This window comes from Thermobia domestica, chromosome 13 (assembly GCF_964235325.1).
Source record: "Thermobia domestica chromosome 13, izTheDome1.hap1.1, whole genome shotgun sequence".
Taxonomy (NCBI): domain Eukaryota; kingdom Metazoa; phylum Arthropoda; class Insecta; order Zygentoma; family Lepismatidae; genus Thermobia; species Thermobia domestica.
In genome coordinates, this window is record NC_137466.1 from 18,619,213 (window position 1) to 18,638,106 (window position 18,894).

Sequence of the window (18,894 nt, forward strand, 5' to 3'; positions counted from 1 at the left end):
ATCACCGTCTACGAATCAGATTAAAAGAAGCTGTTATTTAACGTCCTGAGGCTTTAAGCGGAGTGGTAATTTAAAGGTTAATAAATAAAGGTGTTATAGTTTCGGTAATGATACAGTGTAGAAACTGTAACACTATTACTTATTAAAAGTGATTTGCTTTTGTCAAATTTTAGTTTTAATTAATGAAAAATAATGAATTGGTATTGTTCGATAGTAATGGTGATTTTCCTTCTTTTTCTTAATAATAATAATAATAATGTAATACTTGCAATTTGTTTGAAATTTCAGCACAGTTTTAAATACCAAAGACAGTTCTACTGTGCCTCAAATACAGTTATATAGTGCTGAATCAGAAGTCAATGCTACTCCAAAGAGCACAGCGCAACTCTTACTTCGAATGCCTGATGGTAAAATTTTGCATTTGTCTGCGTTTTCCGTTGATTCAGGGACACAATCTTCAGCATTATCTGCTTCAGGAGTTTCATCAAATGTGCAACATGAAAATCCGACCTCCGTATTCTCTAGTCAGATTCAGGATCAAAATGCGAATTCAGTGAAGATCGAGAGTCCACCGACAACTGCACCGAGCATGACACTAGCCAAGATGGTAAGCAAATGTAATTGGTTTTAAGAATTATTATTCTAGTCCGCTCCTATATATAATAACAGCAAGTTGACTTATTTATATTACTCATGGTTTTAAACAAGTTTTTTAAATAAGCTTCTTTTAACGGAAAATTTAACTACTTTTGTATTTTAAAAAATCATGGAGTTGTGTCATTATTAAATAATTCCATTTATTCATTTAATTTCATTCGTATATATCCATTTATATTTCCTTCTTGTGTGCTCAAATATTCTAATTTTCATGATATGTATTGTCTTCACTTGTTTGTGAAAATCTTCAATAATGAGTGTCTCCTAACAACGCGTTTATTATATTCATAATTTATACAGAATGAACTCGTAGGTTTAAAACTAATAATAGGCTATCTCGGGTAATTTTATAACAGTTTGTGCTCTCACCTAATATTCAATGTTCCTTTCCAACAGTTGCAAAAAGCAATAAATATGTAGTGCAATAGACCAAAAGCTAAACTTTACCAAATTTAGGCCATCTTTCTTTTTCCGAAAAATATACTTTTTGCTTGAGCTCAACATGTTGTGAATACACCTTAACTGCATTGTAAACGGTAATGTTTAGACTATTTTTCGCATTAATAGATATCTATTCATTACTCAGGGACAAAAAATAACTCATTACTCAGATCATTATCTATTTATTACCCAGGCCAGGATTCTTGTACAGATCACTGCACAAAATTACTGAAGCACGGTAGTTACTAAAAATGTTAGTTGTTAAAAGTGAGGAATAGTAGTATGTAAAGATTAAATTAAAAGTAAATGTTGACTGTTGATAATATTGAAGTTTTGTGTGCTTGTATCTTGTATTTACAATGTGATAATTATTAAATTAAACTACTGACTATTTTCTCTGTGTTAAGTTTTTTCCTTAAATACGATGTATTTGTATTTATTTAATCAATGGAAATAGTATAGTTGCCAGCAAAAGTACATACTTTCCCCTACATATTACTCAATGGCCTAGGAATAATTGGACGAATTTGTGTACAGTTTACTTTGGCACAAAGAAAACATAATTTACTCAAATTGGTCAATTTCTTCCAAAGGAAAAGAAAATGTCAGGACAAGATACACAACCCTAGATCAATAGATGATTTCCATACAGTCCATCGGACGTTCGTCGCGCCATGCACACTGTTCTCGAAATATGATGGTGTTTGGATGTATCTCCAGTGAGAGTAATATGATATCACCATACGTTTCCAAACAAGGTTTCAGGCTCAATTCGAATGGCTATTTGGAGTTGCTGAACACCGTGGTGAAGCCTTGGGTGGAAAAGGTAGCTGCTGGAAGATCCTACGTGTAGCACCAATTTTAGCTCCCTGCCATATCGCTGGAAGGGTTCAGAAGTTGTAGTAAGAAGATTTTTATGAATTCACCAGTCTCAGCGTCTGGGATCCCTAACTCCCCGGATTACAATTCTATGTATGGGACTTGGTTGAACAAGTAATGAACCCGTGACTGTACGGCCTGTGACGCCAATACCAAGGTAATAGAAAGGATATGAGCAGCATTTAACGCTCTCCTTCGGGAGGCCATGTGTGGTGGATGTGCCAGATTCCGGATACGGTTCGAGGCAGTTGTGGATGCCGAGAATGGCTTGAAGTCCGTATCTTGAATATCTCCTTCCAAGCTCCTTATCATATCATATCATACTATACAAGTTTAAGCACAAAAATCACAACATAGCCTATTAGTTTTCAAGGCTCTCAACTCCTTATCGCTTCCTATCCTCCTTCAGTGATCACACACCATATACTTTTCCTTATTTTCTTTTTTTTTTCTATTTTCATTTCATCAGCTTCCTTTCGTTTTTTCCTTTTATTCCATATTTTGCATTTTCTTCCTCTTCTTTCCATTTCTTTGTCTTCTTCCATAATCTTTCTTTTTGATCTTCTAGCTGCTTCATTTACTCTCTCTCTCGAATGCCATTCTATTATCCTCTTATGAATATATCTCCTATCCGCACCAGCTATCTTCCTTTTCTTCTTTTGTTCTTTCAGACTGTTTTTTTTCTTTGTAAACTTTCCTTCGTTACAATATGAGCGGAATTTCTGTTTTCCACCATTTTCAGAACATTTTTCAGCGTTAATGTTGGTCATGATGGATAGATCTATGTAAATCATACTTCATCTTCAAAATAATGGCAGAGTACATAAAAGTTTCGGGGCGGAGAACAATCACTAACATCGAAACAAAAGCGACATAGAATATAACAAAATAAGAAACTTTCAAATCAACTAGACTACTAAAACCAAAAACTTTTGATAAAAAATGGGAGGCCCGACTATCTACTCAACATTTTTTTAAAAATAAAATATCTTCAGGGTAGTAGAGACGGGAGGATTTCGCAGAGTCAGAAAATTTAATAAAGTTTTGTCATTGGTGGGGAGAGGATTTAAAGATGCTCTGGATAAAGCTATTTTTCAAGAAAACATATTTTCACCATGTGCAGTATGGTCTTATCAGCCCTTGTAGCCAGTGGTGTTATCCTACTTTTTTAACAACCGGTTCTCTCTCTCTCTCTCTCTATATATATATATATATATATATATATATATATATATATATATATATAGAGAGAGAGAGAGAGAGAGAGAGAGAGAAAGAGAGAGAGAGAGATGGCTAGATATCTCTCTTAGCAAACAAAGAAACAAACCATACAAGGTAGACAAAAGCAAATTTTTCAAGATAAATGGTTGTCAAAGAGTATTGAAAAGACCTTAATCAAGCAATGATTCGACAATTGTTGATAATAGTATATATACGTTTCAAATACAAATAATCCTCACCACTTCACACATGTGAACCCAGTTCTCATTCTTGATATCTGAGCATTTGAGGTTAAGAAATAAACACTCATACCGTGTTCTGAAGATCATATTTAACTATGTAGCTGTAAGAACTTCTAAAATCAAAGATAGTTAAACTAAAGTTTACTGTTCCTGGATACAACTGGGTAAAATTTACTGTTATGTCTGGGTATAACAAATGGTTCTGCGAACTCGAAATATTTTAACAAGTTCAAGCAAACCGGCTAAATAGCACCAGTGCTTGTAGCTCATTAAAACAAGAAGAGAATTAAGAGTGTGTGGATTCAGAACTGACAAGCCCATTTCAGGATTTTGTAAATCAAAAGTTTAGAGCAAAAGGGAATGGGGTTGTGGCCTGGGTTGCTTAATATATGTTTATTTTAACCTCGTTTCTAACTACTCATTAATTCTCCGTTCTTACTTCTTTATTTTGCGTAGTAGATTTAGAGATCATTTGGTTGCTTTTCTTCAATCAACTATTGTAATACGTGTGATGGAAGATGAAATTATGTGATACTTGTTCATGCGTCACAAAAACAGTGTAAAAATTCAGATCAAATTTTATTCAACAATAAAACATTAATCTATTTTGTGAAACAAACTACTACACAGTAAAAACTGTTCATGTTGCTGGTTATAACAGTTATTCTTTTAAGATATTTATAACATGATTTATTAATGAATGTTTGCTTCTTAGGTCAATTAACTAGAAAATTCCGATTGTAGATTATTTATTTATTCCATCTGCGCTGTCAGTCTTTTAGGGGCATGTGGTCTGCTTTTAGAAGGCTGAGCAAAGTTTCGAAATTATAACTAATAAATCAGCTTGAAAGAATCAAATCAATGTAATGTTTCTTTTCTTTCAGAAACTGAGGCAGACTTTAACAAAAAGCAGTACTACGGTAGCTGCAAAAGACGCAAAACCGACACTTTCAAAAGTAAGTATTCATTAGAAAGTCAAAATCAATTGTTAATATATGTACACTAGTTGTTTTTTATTTTATTAACTATTATAACAGTAATACTACAGTGTTTCCGTAAAGTTTTGAAACCCAAAGTTTGATTGCGTATATCTTTTTAACCAAGAACGATAAAGACCTGACACTTGAAACAATTGTAAGCGTGTTCTATGTAGATATTTTTGAGATCATGGCCAATGTTGGAATTTGTAGCGTTTGTATGTAGTAACGAAAGAGTAAACTAAGAAATGTACAAAATGAAGAAAACCAATATTCAGTTGCAGAAAACTGATTTCCTGCGGGCGAATCCCTGTGTATATGTGCCGTATGCATCAACATTTATCCATTGGTGCGAAAATGTGACGAAGTTGATGCAGTGTTGCCATTTAAAAAGGCTATTTAATGCAAGTCTGTAAAATGGGTGCTTTTTGACAGAAATGCCGCCCCTGCCAACACTGTTGTCGTAAAATTGCTGCAACAGGCGTGTTTTAGGTTAATTAATAGTAAGCAGTGAGAATTTGCACATAATTTATAACCTGACCTTTTATGCAAAAATTTGTGATTAAAAAATGACTCCCCTACAGCTGGCACACCTGGAATTCTCGCGGATGGAGAAGGGCGCTTTACGCCAAATGCTCGAAATGGCTGCCGCGTTCATGTAAACACAAATTTACACACTTCACCATGTTTTTTGACATTTTTTAAAGAGTATTCATGGTGATTAATTGAATTCCTGTTTCAGTGTTCGTCTTCAGTTCCTCAATAGTCCGGGGCTATTCTTGTATTGTATTTTAGATAATCTCATAAAAAAAAGGCAGGTGATGTTAAGCCCGGAGAAATTTGTGACGCTCCCGTTCTCCGGACTTAACAGTACCTGACTTTTTTTTAGTAGGTTAACTGAAAAATGTGGTGTGCAAGAATAACCCTAGGATCTCTCTAAAACGTGATCAATTTGTTTCTCGTACAACCATCCAGAGAGTCCAGGTATATTTGTGGATATATCTATGTTTGGATATATGGATTTTGTTATTAGATTATTTGATAGTGAAAAGCTGTTGTTTACTCCGTTGTTTCACTTACGTCATGTGCCTATCATTGAGTGAAACCTTTCTTCTCTCTCTGTGTGTGTGTACACTACCATTTTTAGTTGATGAACACGTACATTCTATTATTTTCAGATTCGACCTGCGAGGTGTGTAATGTGTTCGTAATGAAGAATCCCGTTCCTAATCTATATGATCGGTTCCTCCGTAAAAGTGTCCTGTCATATATTTGAATTGTACAACGCAAATTTTTATCTTTTACAAAATGCTATAATTTAGAATAGAAACAAGTTCTTCACTGTTAACCATACACACCAAATTATATGGCTTCAGAATTTGCTTAAGGCTAGGCAAAACCAGATAGCTTATTTCTCATGTAAGGGATCTCTGGTTCTATCGTAGGCAATGGGAGTAGAAGGTGTCTTTAGGTTTCTTGGAGCTTTTTCGTTCCTTCTGAAAATTTCTCAATTTGTATTTATTTCCTTCTCCCTTATACGTAGCACAAGCACAGTATTTAAACTACAGTTTTCATTTCCTTCTAATCGAAGGACCAAAAGTTATTTGAAAGTACGATGGGACAAGTATGCGCCATGGAAACCTTGCCATTCTGACAGGCAACCAAACAAAGTTTATATTACAGTTGGATTTTGGAAAAAAAAATATTAACTGCTCTAATGATTTAATTAAATATCTTTAAAGGTTTATTTAAAATATATGTATAATTGGTAAATTGACGGTTGAAAAGGTAAAATGTTAGTCCTTGAAATTTTTCACGTGATACGAAATGCAAAAACTACTTACGTTTATTTGATGTCAGACACTGTATCTTGGTGTCTTGTCGCATGCGACAGTTGCAATTACTATATTGCGTTATTACACGAATTATGTTGTTGAGTCATATTTGAAAGTACTTCTTTTATTACTTTGCAGACCGTTACCAGAGTTTTAAAACCTCAGGCTACAACTACTAGTTCAGTTACAACAGGTCAGAGACGCCGGTTGTTATCAGAAGATAGAGATGGAGAAGAGAAAAGGAAGAGATTCCTGGAAAGAAATAGGTAAACTCACCTTTACGCAACTTCTTTTATTCCATAGGTCACATCCAGGGTTCGTTTCTTTTCTGCAAATAACACTGCAGTTGCCACTGGATAGTCACGAAAAGGAGCAATTTCACTCTCCAAGTCGTCTTGTACATATGCATTTTGCGTTAAGCTTTTTTCGTTCTATTATAGTAATATTAGCTTTATATATTTAGCTTTAACTGAAGGTAATGCATGGAAAGTGCTTTAATTGTCTATTCCATGGGAGGAATCCCTCATTTTGAGAAAACTGAAGGGAGTAGGGATGCTCACGAGATCATCCGAATGTTTCACAAAACTATAAACTAAGTTCTCGTAAATTATCGTAAATCTCTCAAAACTTGCTATGTAGCTTGGAAATAGAAACCAACATTTATTACCTTAAGAAAGGACTAACGTATTCTATCAAGACTATACAATATTAAGCGCAGTGATAAAGAATATAGTAAGTGAATCATTTATGCAGTAACAACGCATTCTCATAAAGATTCTTACAATTAAAAATGAATGTTACAAGTCATTTAAAGATACACAATTATTATCGCAAAGAAATTAATCTGATCTAAGACTACAGCACAGATGTGTCGCAGTTTGACTACTAGACTCTTTGGTATTTTGGTTTTAGTAAGAATAGTAAATGAGTATTACAGTTTTACCTTTTAAAATAAAGTTGAGGTATAATAATTAGATTTATCAAGGAGGAGAAGGAGGCCACTACAGACGCTATTACTTTAACTGTTCGGCAAAAGGTTTCAGAGACAATGGAAGAAAAGTTTGTAGTGTATGTTGATTAAAAAAAAAAAAAAAATCATTCCACGGTTGGTTTGGAGGGCCTTTCAGCACCGATGCTATATGACACCTGGACGTAGCTTAATGTGGGATCAGAATAACATGAGCTTCAACTGTGTATAATCGGACGATAAATGAATCCGTATAACCGCTCTAGCGTAGTTGGTTGGAAGAAAATAAAATTAATTTCTGTATTAGTATATTTTTCTCTAAAAAGAGAGAATTGAATAATTTTTGCGCATGGATAAGAAAATTTAGATGTACAAATACTTATCAATTTAATGGAAACACGTGAGATTTCCGTGTTAGTGGTGGTGTAATAGGGCAAATTGTGAAGTATGTGTCGAGAATACAGCGGCAGTATAGTTGAACTGAACAGACGGTAGTAGTATAAAATGGGCGATCTCTGATTTGTAGAGGGAAAATTGTCGGCGCTTGAAAATGAGATTCAAGCGTCACGAAAGTGGCTAGTGTGTTGGATATGTCGCGACATAAACCTCAACGGAGAAGAGAACAGTGGTCGGAAGAAAACCCTCAATGACAACTCCTGCTAAACACTTTAGCGGATTGTCATTCAGAACCGTCGTGCAACTACATTGCAATTGATGAAGGAACTTAAGAAGCACCTGTGTGGACAATGACAGTTCGCTGCAAATTACACGATATGGACATAGTAGTCGGGTTACATGAGTGAGACCACAGATAAGGGACCGTAAAACGCTCGATAGCACTGATTCCGTGTACATGCAACATGGACCACTGATTACTGGAAATCGGATGAACCATAGTTCTCCTTATTTCAAACCAAATTCCGTGTTTATGTGTGTGGCGGACACCCAAAAGAAGAGTATGATACATAGTGTCTATGCCCAACCGTGAAACATGACCGCGGCTCTGTGATGCTTTGGATCGCAATATGCCGGGATTCAGTGAATTCTGCGCTGACGCTTACCAGTTGCGTCATATAGCATCGCAGGATGATAATGCGCACATCCAAAAGTTGTTCGTTTGAGATTCGAGGAACGTCAGAATAAAGTTGACTGCCTCTCCAGGTCCCCTGAACGCCCAATCTGAACACAATTATACATCTGTGGTCCGTTCTGGAGACGAATCCGGCGCAGATTTCCTCCTTCGTCCTCTCTCACTGAACTAAGTGATGCACTGCACGCAAAATGGTGTAATATACCGCTACCTACAATTCACGAATTACTCCATTCCATGTCACATTAGAGCGAAAGATGGACCAACGCCATATTAATGTGATAATTTGCACTTGTTTTCTCTGTTTCCATTAAATTGCCTATGGAACTGTAGCTTGTGAAGCATATATGACAAGATAAATATATTTTATGAATAATTTTGTTCATGTCTTTTTTAGACAGAAAACTAAAGTATGCGAACTAGGAAATACTACGTACTACTATAGCACACGATAAACTTTACTGGTGTGCAAGACTTAAGAGCGAAAGTAAGTTTCGAATGCTGTGTGCTATGTCACTCCCAAGTGGTATAGATTGCTGAAACTCTAACTGTACATAGAAAGTAGCGTTACAGTATAGTACAGGAAACAACAAGAAGAAACACGTGCTTAGAAGAATAAAAATGGCACTTTTGTACAGAAAGAATAACTTATATTCAAGTCATTGCGACTCATGATGGTGCCCAGACATTACAGAAGGAGTGAAATGATCCTTAGAAGGATGTGTGATCACCACAGACAGCGATGCATGCTCTGTACCTGCCATGCTGTTAACAAGGTTGGTGATGAGTTGTGGTATGGATTTCCATTTCTCCACCAGCGCTGTTGACAGGTATTAAATAGTCCTTGATGCATGTGAACGTGCTGCAAGATGTCTCCCAATGGCATTCCACACGTACTCGATGGCAATAAAGTCGACAGAACGAGCAGGCCAGTTCATTCACAGAATATCCTCTCGTTCGTAGAGCCATGTCATGTGCGCTAGTCGATTGGGCCACTCTTATCATTTATAAAGATAAGTTGGGGCCGACTTCACCTGTGAAACGAGCACTTGAGGAATGAATACAAGGTTACAATAACGTTAACCTGTGAGTTTGCCGCATTCAAAAATTTGGAAGTCGGTATGCCCATGCAACTTCATGCATCCCCACAAAAGAAAACATGGACCATTAAACGATCATGTTCGACAATGTTCCTGGGTTCACTGCGTGTTCCCATTATTTCTCGCCAGAAGAGTTCATAATCACTAGGAATACTAAATATGCGCTCATCTGAGAAGAGAAGGCGACCCTTCTGCTTCCCTATCCAGTTCTAATGTTCTTGGTATCACCGCAACGATGCCGCCGGTGTCAATGGAAACAATGTAGTTTCCGCTGGTAAAAGAGACTACCCCAATCCAGTCAACGTGCCACTGTAAAACGTGGATATTGGGTGTCTATCAGTCATGTTAAATGTGTTTGCAATTGCACCCGCTGCATTACGTCGGGCTCCTCGTGGTTTTTCCACAATGTAGCAGTCGTTCGGTGCTGTAGTCGACCATCAGCATGTGAAACTCTTGGTCACACTTGTCGCACTTTAATTTTCTTCCAGTTTCCCGGTGATTCTTTCCCATGTGGTCTCCGGGCCATGTTCTTGTGAGTAGCCACCAGAATTCATCTTAACAGTTTTCTAGCTGAGACACACAGCTTTATTCATCTCGTCCTTAAATTTTGTATATCAGTGTAAAATAGTGATATATATGGAATATAAACAAAGTCAACTCAACAGTTTCTGAAAAAAAAAAAAAAATGCTCGAAAAATAGTTTCGTGGTTCTTGCGTTATTTTCGGCATAAATCGAGATTTTGAACAATATAATACACATGTATTATGGATACTTAAGCAAGATTTAATAAAGGGAGGTTCAAGCTCTCAAGTTCACATTATTAGTTCAGTCAATGACTGAAAATTTTAACATCTAGTTTCAGTTAATATTTATTGTTCCTCCAACAAATTACTGAACCCAAAGAAATTCTTCTTGTTCTTGTAAACATTTTTCTGCATGAAGGATTGAAAGTTCTGGATTTTCCTTTACTGCACACCACATCACTCTTTAGGTTTGCATATGTAACTCTGTCAGTACCATACATAGGGTTAGAAGATCTCTTCCTCGCTCCAATGGCCATCAAGGCTCATCTTCGTTGCGCTCTCCTGAGCTTGTTGAGAAAACTGACTGCATTGTCCCTGGGATCCTGTCCAGTCAAGGATCTGTATTACTCTGGCCAAAATAACTGGATTACCCATTTCGCAAAAAGCAACTTTCTACTGATAAGAGAATTTAAGTTAAATAGTTGATGGGAGACGTTTTAAAGCAGAAAAATATCATCCTCTTCTTTACCTAGTGGGATGGTTCCCAATATAGTAGCCACATTAGCTCTTTGTACTACCATACTTATTCTTCAAATTATTAAGGTGCTTTCTCTATCATCACCGGATAAATGGGTGATGCATTTGCTTACTTTCTTTATAAAGTTGAGACCTTCTTTGCCCCACAATCCACTGGATTCAGTGACAATGGATACAAATTGGTACTTCTCTGTTAGGTTACTGTATTTTCTTCTTTTTTCTGTTTCTGTTAGGTTACTGTATTTTCTTTTTCTTTTCTTTCTTTTTTTTTTTTTTTTTGTGTGTGTGTGTGTTTCTTTTCGAATGGCTACATTGCCCGCTTGGGATATTGGATATCGAGGAGAAAGGAAGGTTTGAAGGAGCGACAGTATCTGTGCATGTAAAACCCCAAATCAGTGACTTGCCTCTCTTCCAAAGTATCAAGGTCATCCCATCCAATCTTTTACATCTGTTTTACTTCATCGATTTTGCTCCCATATTGCCGGTGTATTTTGCCGAAATGAGTGCTCTTATTATAATGTTATTGACACTTGAGTGTTGGGAATGTCTACTTGCACTTTTTATGCAAGAGAGTTCATGCAGTCCCTTTTTTCTACTGGATTCATAATTACATGCCAGGAATTAATGAGGTTCACAAATATTTGCTTCCAATCGTGACGCAACTGCTATTCGAAAACTCTCATTGCTGAGATGAAGGTAAAAGATTTAAGTCAAGCTCCTGCTTCTATGGATGATGCAGCGATTAGTCTAACCTTGTCTTCTAGGTTGTCTCAAGACCGTAGTAAAAAGGAGAAATGATATCTGATAGGTTGTTCTGATGTGGACTTCTTTGCTCTGGTACTAAATTCAAGTAATTTAGAGCCAACAAGTAATGAACAAGCGAAAGCGCAATCTAACTTGAGAACCTATGTAGAAATTAAGATCCTTCTGGCGAAGTGATTCTATTAGACATTGGGGACCATAGCATGATGGGAAGATGACGAGAATAGCCAAATCTGTGGCTCGTCGGATATCTAATCCACCAAAACCAATTGGCAGAGAAGTCTGAAGCTATGTGTTATCCTCCAGGAACCAATTTAGGATAGATTCTAAACCAGATTTTACTGTGTTATCGAATTGTTCTAATAAACTCTCTTCCTTCCATGTGAAGGTGAACAGCGCAGAAAATAATAGTAATTTTGGCCTGTTCTTAGTAAATGCTGTTCTTAATAAATAAAAAGCAGAATGTGTTGAGATTAATGACAGAAATGACAAATACATTGCCAGTTTGGCTATCTTCTCAATTAATAAAGATTTCTTTGATCCCGTTGAGAGGGCCGCTCCTAGGAGATAAGCATTTGAGGGAAGCATTAATTGAATGCCCAGAGCTACTTGATTGTATGATGTGAAGAGTATGTGCATTTGCTCTTTCGTTGTTTCAAGAAAGCTAACTTTAGACTTCCACTGGACACGTTATATTGCGAAAAAATATAATACAGAGATTAATTATTCATTTCATTCTAGTTACAAAGTTAGGGTTGTTATTGATGATTTATTCATCATTCGATTATTCATTATTATTTATCATTATCGTTTTATATGCGGCTCCCGAACATACCATAAATTGCATGGATATGGAATTGCAATTTGGTAAATGCCCTTAGTCCGAATGCACTTTGGTAAAAGGGCCTGGACTTTAACGTGTCTTCCTATAAAGTTAAACACGTCCAGTGCCGAGTAAGAATACTCACACAAATAATTAAGTATTTATTTAACTGAGTGATACTGAAATTCTTGATTTACTTAATATTACGTATGAATATTTTTGTAGAATCACTAAGAGTCAGTTCATGTAGTTATCTCAAATAAAATACTAAATTTCACTATTCACTTTGCAAGTTTAATAATCTTTTCAAGAAAAGATAAACCTTTTAACATTAAATTACATTCAATCTAATTAAGTCCTGAAAGTGAAACTGTGGAAAATTATTCTTCAAATACGAAAAACGCTAAATATTAAACACAAGCAATAGAACTCCAACAGTCTTGTTCACTGAATAACAACAGTTATCTATTGTATTTTACTGCCAGAATAAGTTGCATATAATTCAATTAAATATAAAAAAATGTCTGCTTACCCGAATATCCATAGTATTGGGTAATACAAAGAATTTAACAGGAGCGACAAAGCTTTCCTTGAAAACTTTCACACGAGTTCCAACAAGGAGGTGTTGCTTACACTTCAGTATCAGATTACTATTTGTCAAATTTTAATTTCAAACTGTAACATTCCAAACATCACTTCTGAAATTTACACAGATTTAACTGTTACTAGTTATTAGTATTTCAGGCGAAGAAACTCACTCAAAATCATTATATACTAAACCAAAATCATTATATACTGAATCATTATATATTGCCATTTTTACTGAACCAACCTTTCACACCAGACACTAGGAGCATTTCCGACGTAGAGAAGAATATATCGTCAGTTCGGTCATTCAAAGAGATCTACCTTTTTAGTCAGGTGTCCGGACCATTAGGAAGACCTAGGCGCAGATGGGAGGACAATATAAGATGGATCTTGCAGAGATTGGAATACAAAGTAGAAACTGGATGCAGTTAGCTAAGGATAGAAGTCAGTGGAGAGCTTTTGTGAACGCGGCATTGAACCTCCGGGTTCCATAGGCCATAGAGTTAGAGTTGGTTAGTTAGTCCCAGAAAACGTAAGTTTTGATAGTTACACAAAACCCCGCTATAAACTCAGGGCGCTAGTAATTTTTCTTTTAAACAGAGAAAAACTGATTTCTTTAAAAGTTACAGGACCGTGACGTGAATTACAAATAATGATGCGTAAATAGCTATATGTATTCAGACTTATTGGGCACCTTTCCCGTTGTTTCGGTGACGAGTGCGCGTACCTTTTGGTCCCGGGTTCGATTCCTGGTGCCAGAGCATTGAAATTTGAACGTATTATGGTGGTTCGGATTTCATCGTAAACTCTAGGTCTACATCTCATGTAGCCTCGGTGCTGGGAAAGGACGGGAAACTTGAACAGGCTGATTCTTTTTGCCCTGAACTAAAATACCATTAAAGTAACTATTTGATATTTTGTCCTGGTTTCAAACATAAGATACAGTGTTGTTAACACTGTATCTTACCGCGATGGAATCCATGGTCTTGCAGAACGTTGGCAAAAGGTCGTCGATGCTGATGGGGACTATTTTTGAACTTCCAGGTACGTCTTAGGTGACATATCGATGTTCGAATGTGGTGAGTGAAAAAGCGACAGTTCTTTGTTACCTTTATAGCTACAGTTACTTACTTATATGTTTAATCAAAGTTCGTGACGGACGACATAGAGAGAGAGAGAAAGAGAATAGATTCAAACATGGGAGCAGAGAGAAACCGTAGAATGAAGAGAGAGTTGAGAGGGTAGAGGTTGAGAGGTTAGCGTTAATGCTTCATGATACAGAAGTTCTGGGTTCGAAACCAGTATACGAATACTACGAATTTTTTAATTTTTCATTCTCCAAATATAAAGATCTTTCTCTTATCCAATACATCGATTCCCTGGTCTCAAATAAAAGATTTTCCAGCTCGCGCCATGTGGACTTTGTGGTGGACAAACACCGTGCACGTGAATTTTCTCGGGGTTCTCATGTTTCTTCCCACTTTCTTCATTCCACCATTTCATTCAATTCTCATCATCACCGTCTCCTTTAGCCTAACCGGCCTAACCGTGGAACGTAAAACTTAAAAATTTCATTTCACTTCAAATCAAAGATTTGAATCAATGGCAGTATTTTCTTTAAGATTCCAAATCTGGCATCTTAAATTCTTGAACAACCTGTATCGTATATACGCGTAAATCCACCATTTTTAAAGTAGTTGTTCATAGTAAATTTACTTGTGCTGCAAGCTCACTTACCGATTTCCGTGGTGATTCTGAAGTATTCTGTTCTACTGTTTCCTGAACCTCTTGTGTAAGAATATACAATTGTCTGTCTCTTTTTTTCGTGTACGGATCCCGTCTGACGAAGTTTTGAAACAAGTCTACATATTGTTGACTTATTTGGAAGACTAGTATTGCAAAACTCTTTTTGAAATTGTACTTCCACTATGACAAACCTGGAAGTAATGTTTAGTAATAAAAACTTTTTTTTTTCTGTAGAGTACCTCATTCCACCAAAACAACAACAACTTATCACGAAATTAATAAGCATGCACAATACGAAATCAACCGTACTAGGAGACTGGCAACACTCAATAATAAAACGCACTGCCGACAGAACTTGACTGTTTTTTTTTCTTCTTTGTTTTCTTTCCAAGTAGGAAATGTAATATCGCCACATAGCAGTGTTACCAGATGCATGAAGTTTCTTTTCTATTCTTTTCAGTAATTCCATGTATTCAGTTTCGAAACACGCCTTTTTTGGCACTGAAACACCAGCAGTGTTGCCAGTTCGCAGTATTAATTTATAAAAACAACGATTTCCCTAGTTACCCCCTTACAGAAGCGTGATCTGCTTGGCTACCGGTATAAATGAACAATTATTGTTTCACATTCACATATGTCGAGCTATTCAATCTAACCAAACTGAAAACTAACGACAAAACATTCATATATATATATATATATATATATATATATATATATTACATGGCATTTTGTATGCTATATAATATATATTAGATATATATACATTTGAAGAATTTGAATCATCTTCAAAATGAAATATATCAGATAAATATAGAAAGACTTCATCTCATTTTATACACATACAAATATATATATATGTTTGTCCTCGCGGTGAAACATCTCACACGCCCGTTTTCTCATTGTTTGGAATTCATTCCACGAAACATGGTGTACTTCGAAAGATGATTCCTTATCTATTCCATGGATAGGTTTGTTCAATGATGCATTTTTCATAGGAGTAAGATTTCGTCTAATTCTTTTCCTGGTGGTATAGTTCCACGAATTGAGGCAGCATTGCCTCTTTGTACGGCCATGCTTATACGTTGTGTTAAAAAGAAACTGGCTCTGTTATCTCCAGTTAGAAGAGTAATTCTTTGCTCCACTTCCTTGATAAAATTGAGACCTTCTTTGCCCCAAACTCCACTGGTTTCCACAGTTATAGGTATGAATTGGTATTTGTCAATTAGGTTACTATATTTGTTTCTCTTTTCTGTTTCTTTTCTACTAGCTGTGGTACCAGCTTGAACCGATGAAAAAGGAATATTGGAAGGAGGGAACGTGTCGGCACATGTGAAGTCCCAGACCAAGGCTTTACCTCTTTTCCAAGGTATCAATGTTAATCCATCAGGTCTCTTGCCGTCTGATCGATCGCATCCAGTTGGTTCTCGTATTGATGGTATCCCTGCTGAGATAAGAGCTCTCATTATTAACTCGTTAACCATGGAATGACGTGGGTGTGTGCCAGCACTTTTTATACAGGAAAGTCCGTGTAGTCCTCTTTCATCTACTGGGTTCCTGCAAGCGAAGCATTTATGAAGTACGCAAATCTCTGCACCTTAACGTAATGCTATAGCAATTCGGAAACTTTCATTGGGTAGATGGAGTCCTAGCAAAAAAGATGGTAGGGCCTTAAGCCAATCGCCTGCTCCAACGGATGTGACAGCGAATAGCCTGGCTTTGTCCTCTAGATTATTGGTTGAATTGATTAGGTAAAACAAGGTGCGATTTGATGATGGGATCGTCCCATGATGATTGCTTTGTCCTTGCGCTTAGTGGAGGAAGTTCAAAGCTGACTAGTAGAGCCCATGTAGAAGAGCATTCTGTGATTTCTGAGTCTATGTATGGGTGAAGGTCCTGTTGAAGTAATGCCCCCATGAGGCTTCGGAAACCGTAGAGCAAGGCCAGAAAGGCTGGAATAGCTATATCTAAGGTTCGACGAATGCCCAAGCCGCCATTACTAACAGGAAGAGAAGCCTGGTGCCAGCTGTTATCTTTCAGAGCACAATTGAGTACAGACTCTAGTCTAGATTTTATGGCGTTGTCATAATGTTCTAGAAGGTCTTCATCTTACCACATTGAAGAGCACCGAAGAAAATGTAATATTCTTGGAATACTGAATGAAGACTTTAGTAAATAGAAGGCGGAGTGTGCTGAGATCAGAGATAATCGTGAGAAATATAATTCTAGTTTGGCTGTCTTCATTATTAGTGTTCTTCGAGCTTCTGTTGAAAGGAGAGCTCCGAGAAGATAAGCATTTGACTATGGTATTAATTCAATTCCTGGAACTGCTTCACTGTATAATGTAACATATTTCTGCGTCTGTCCCTTTGTTGCTCTGAGAAAACTAACCTCACATTTTGAGAAGTCGAAGTGTAGGCCAATTGTTTTAGCTTGTACGTGAACCGTGTTTATTGCGTTTAAAACGTCATCTGGGTCTCCAGCAATACAGCCATCGTCTAAAGACCAAATACGAGGGCCATCCGGAAAGTGGTACCCGTTTGCGCCGCATTAAGCGCTGACGACTCACGGAGCCGTTGGGCAAGGTCAGACCGCGTCAGTGGCTTGTCTGCCTGCTCTGTGCGAGGTTGCGTGACGCTAGCAGTGCCTGTGTTGTGTCTGTGTTCGATTATAATGATTAAACGAATTGAGAACCCCGACAGTCGTGAAGTGAGGGCCGTGATTAAATTTCTTAATGCACGAAACGTTCGACCTTGTGAAATGCATCGCTAATTAAAGGAAGTGTATGGAGACAATGTGATGGACGAGTCGTCTGTTCGCCGCTGGTGTCGCAACTTCAACCTGGGGAGGGGGAGTACACACACAACGAGGAGCGTTCAGGGAGACCATCTGTCATTACAGACGAACTGCTGAGGTCAGTAGACGAATGCGTGAGTAACGATCGGTGCGTCACAATTGATAAACTCTGTGAACATTTTCCTAATGTGTCTCGATTTTCTAGCGGGAAAAAGATTTGACAGCGATGAAGAACTTAAACGAGGCGTGACTACGTATTTCAATACGCTGGCGGTGAAGGACTATGACGCTGGAATACAAAAACTCGCAAATGCCTCAATTTGCTTGGTGATTATGTGGAGAAGTAGTGTAAAGTATGTTCTTTCCGATAAAAATGTGTATATTTGTTAATATGTACTACTGTGTCTTTATTGCACAAACGGGTACCACTTTCCGGATGGCCCTCGTATTTAGATCTGTGCTTATTTTATTGACTATTGGTTGTAAGGTTATTGCAAATAGAGCTGGTTCTAAGGGATCTCCCTGCTGCACTCCTCTTTGTGAGAGAATGATGTCCTTCCCATAATATAAATTGCTAGCTTTTGAATAGCTCTGATGAACATAAGGAAATATCAAGGGAAATTATCTTTAACAGCTGATAGCATTGAGTTTCTATCTAACTCGTTGAAGGCTTTCCTGAAATAAATTTTTAGGAAGGCTTTAGGTTTTGGGTGAGGAGAAGAGAAATATATATACGTGCTGCGTCGGCCGATGCTTGGGCTCCTTGCTGTATGACTACTCCCAGTTGATGTCGAGATAGGAATAGATGCAGTTGTGTAATTCTGCTGCAAATGACTTTAGATGAAAGTCTTCTCCAGGCATTTCCTTTTGCGATTGGTCTGATTGCTCCCGATTTCTTCTTTAGTGCTATCAGAGAAGCTCCAAAGACCCTGGGTCTTACTTCTTTGGGAACGTTTCCTAATATTATCAAAGAGAGAAGATCGCAAATTATTTTAACCAATTTATCTTTGGAGTCTTGATTATTGTAGAGAATTGAATCTTTGAGAATAGATGGACGCATATTATCTATACTTCCTGATGAGCCTGGGGGAAAGGATTTAAGTGCTCTTAGAAAATCGTTGGTTTCGATTCCATTGATGTCGATTTGAAAATTGGATGTATCAGGAGGTGTAAATTCATAAGTATGTGGCGGATGTTTTTCTTTTAACAAGTGCAAAGTTGAAGCATCTGTTGAAGCTAAGGTCTTTTCGGAGATAAGTAGTCTTATTGCTCCATGGATGTCGCCGTCGGCTAATTTGTTCTCTGTGTGTTTGACGAAGATGTCATTTCACATTTCATTCTGCATGCTATGTAAAAAAATCATTTACATCTTCCGTTATATCAAACAACACTTAGTGGATACTAATTAATTTCAACCATTCTTTTCTGGTTTAAAAATATCTCCATGAACAAGGATTAATTTTGGCATAAGCGTTTTATGTGTACCAAC

General features: G+C 37.0%; 1 protein-coding gene across 4 annotated transcripts in view; it reads left to right on the forward strand.

The window, feature by feature from the left end:
• Window positions 1–18,894, forward strand: part of LOC145668037 (cyclic AMP-dependent transcription factor ATF-2-like) — an 86,994-nt gene that overhangs the window by 59,312 nt on the left and 8,788 nt on the right. For all 4 annotated transcript variants that reach the window (XM_081735506.1, XM_081735507.1, XM_081735508.1 and 1 more), the window contains 3 exons: window positions 289–607; window positions 4,325–4,396; window positions 6,391–6,518. In XM_081735506.1, the coding sequence (XP_081591632.1) occupies window positions 289–607; window positions 4,325–4,396; window positions 6,391–6,518 (519 nt within the window). The remainder of the gene's footprint in view (window positions 1–288; window positions 608–4,324; window positions 4,397–6,390; window positions 6,519–18,894) is intronic.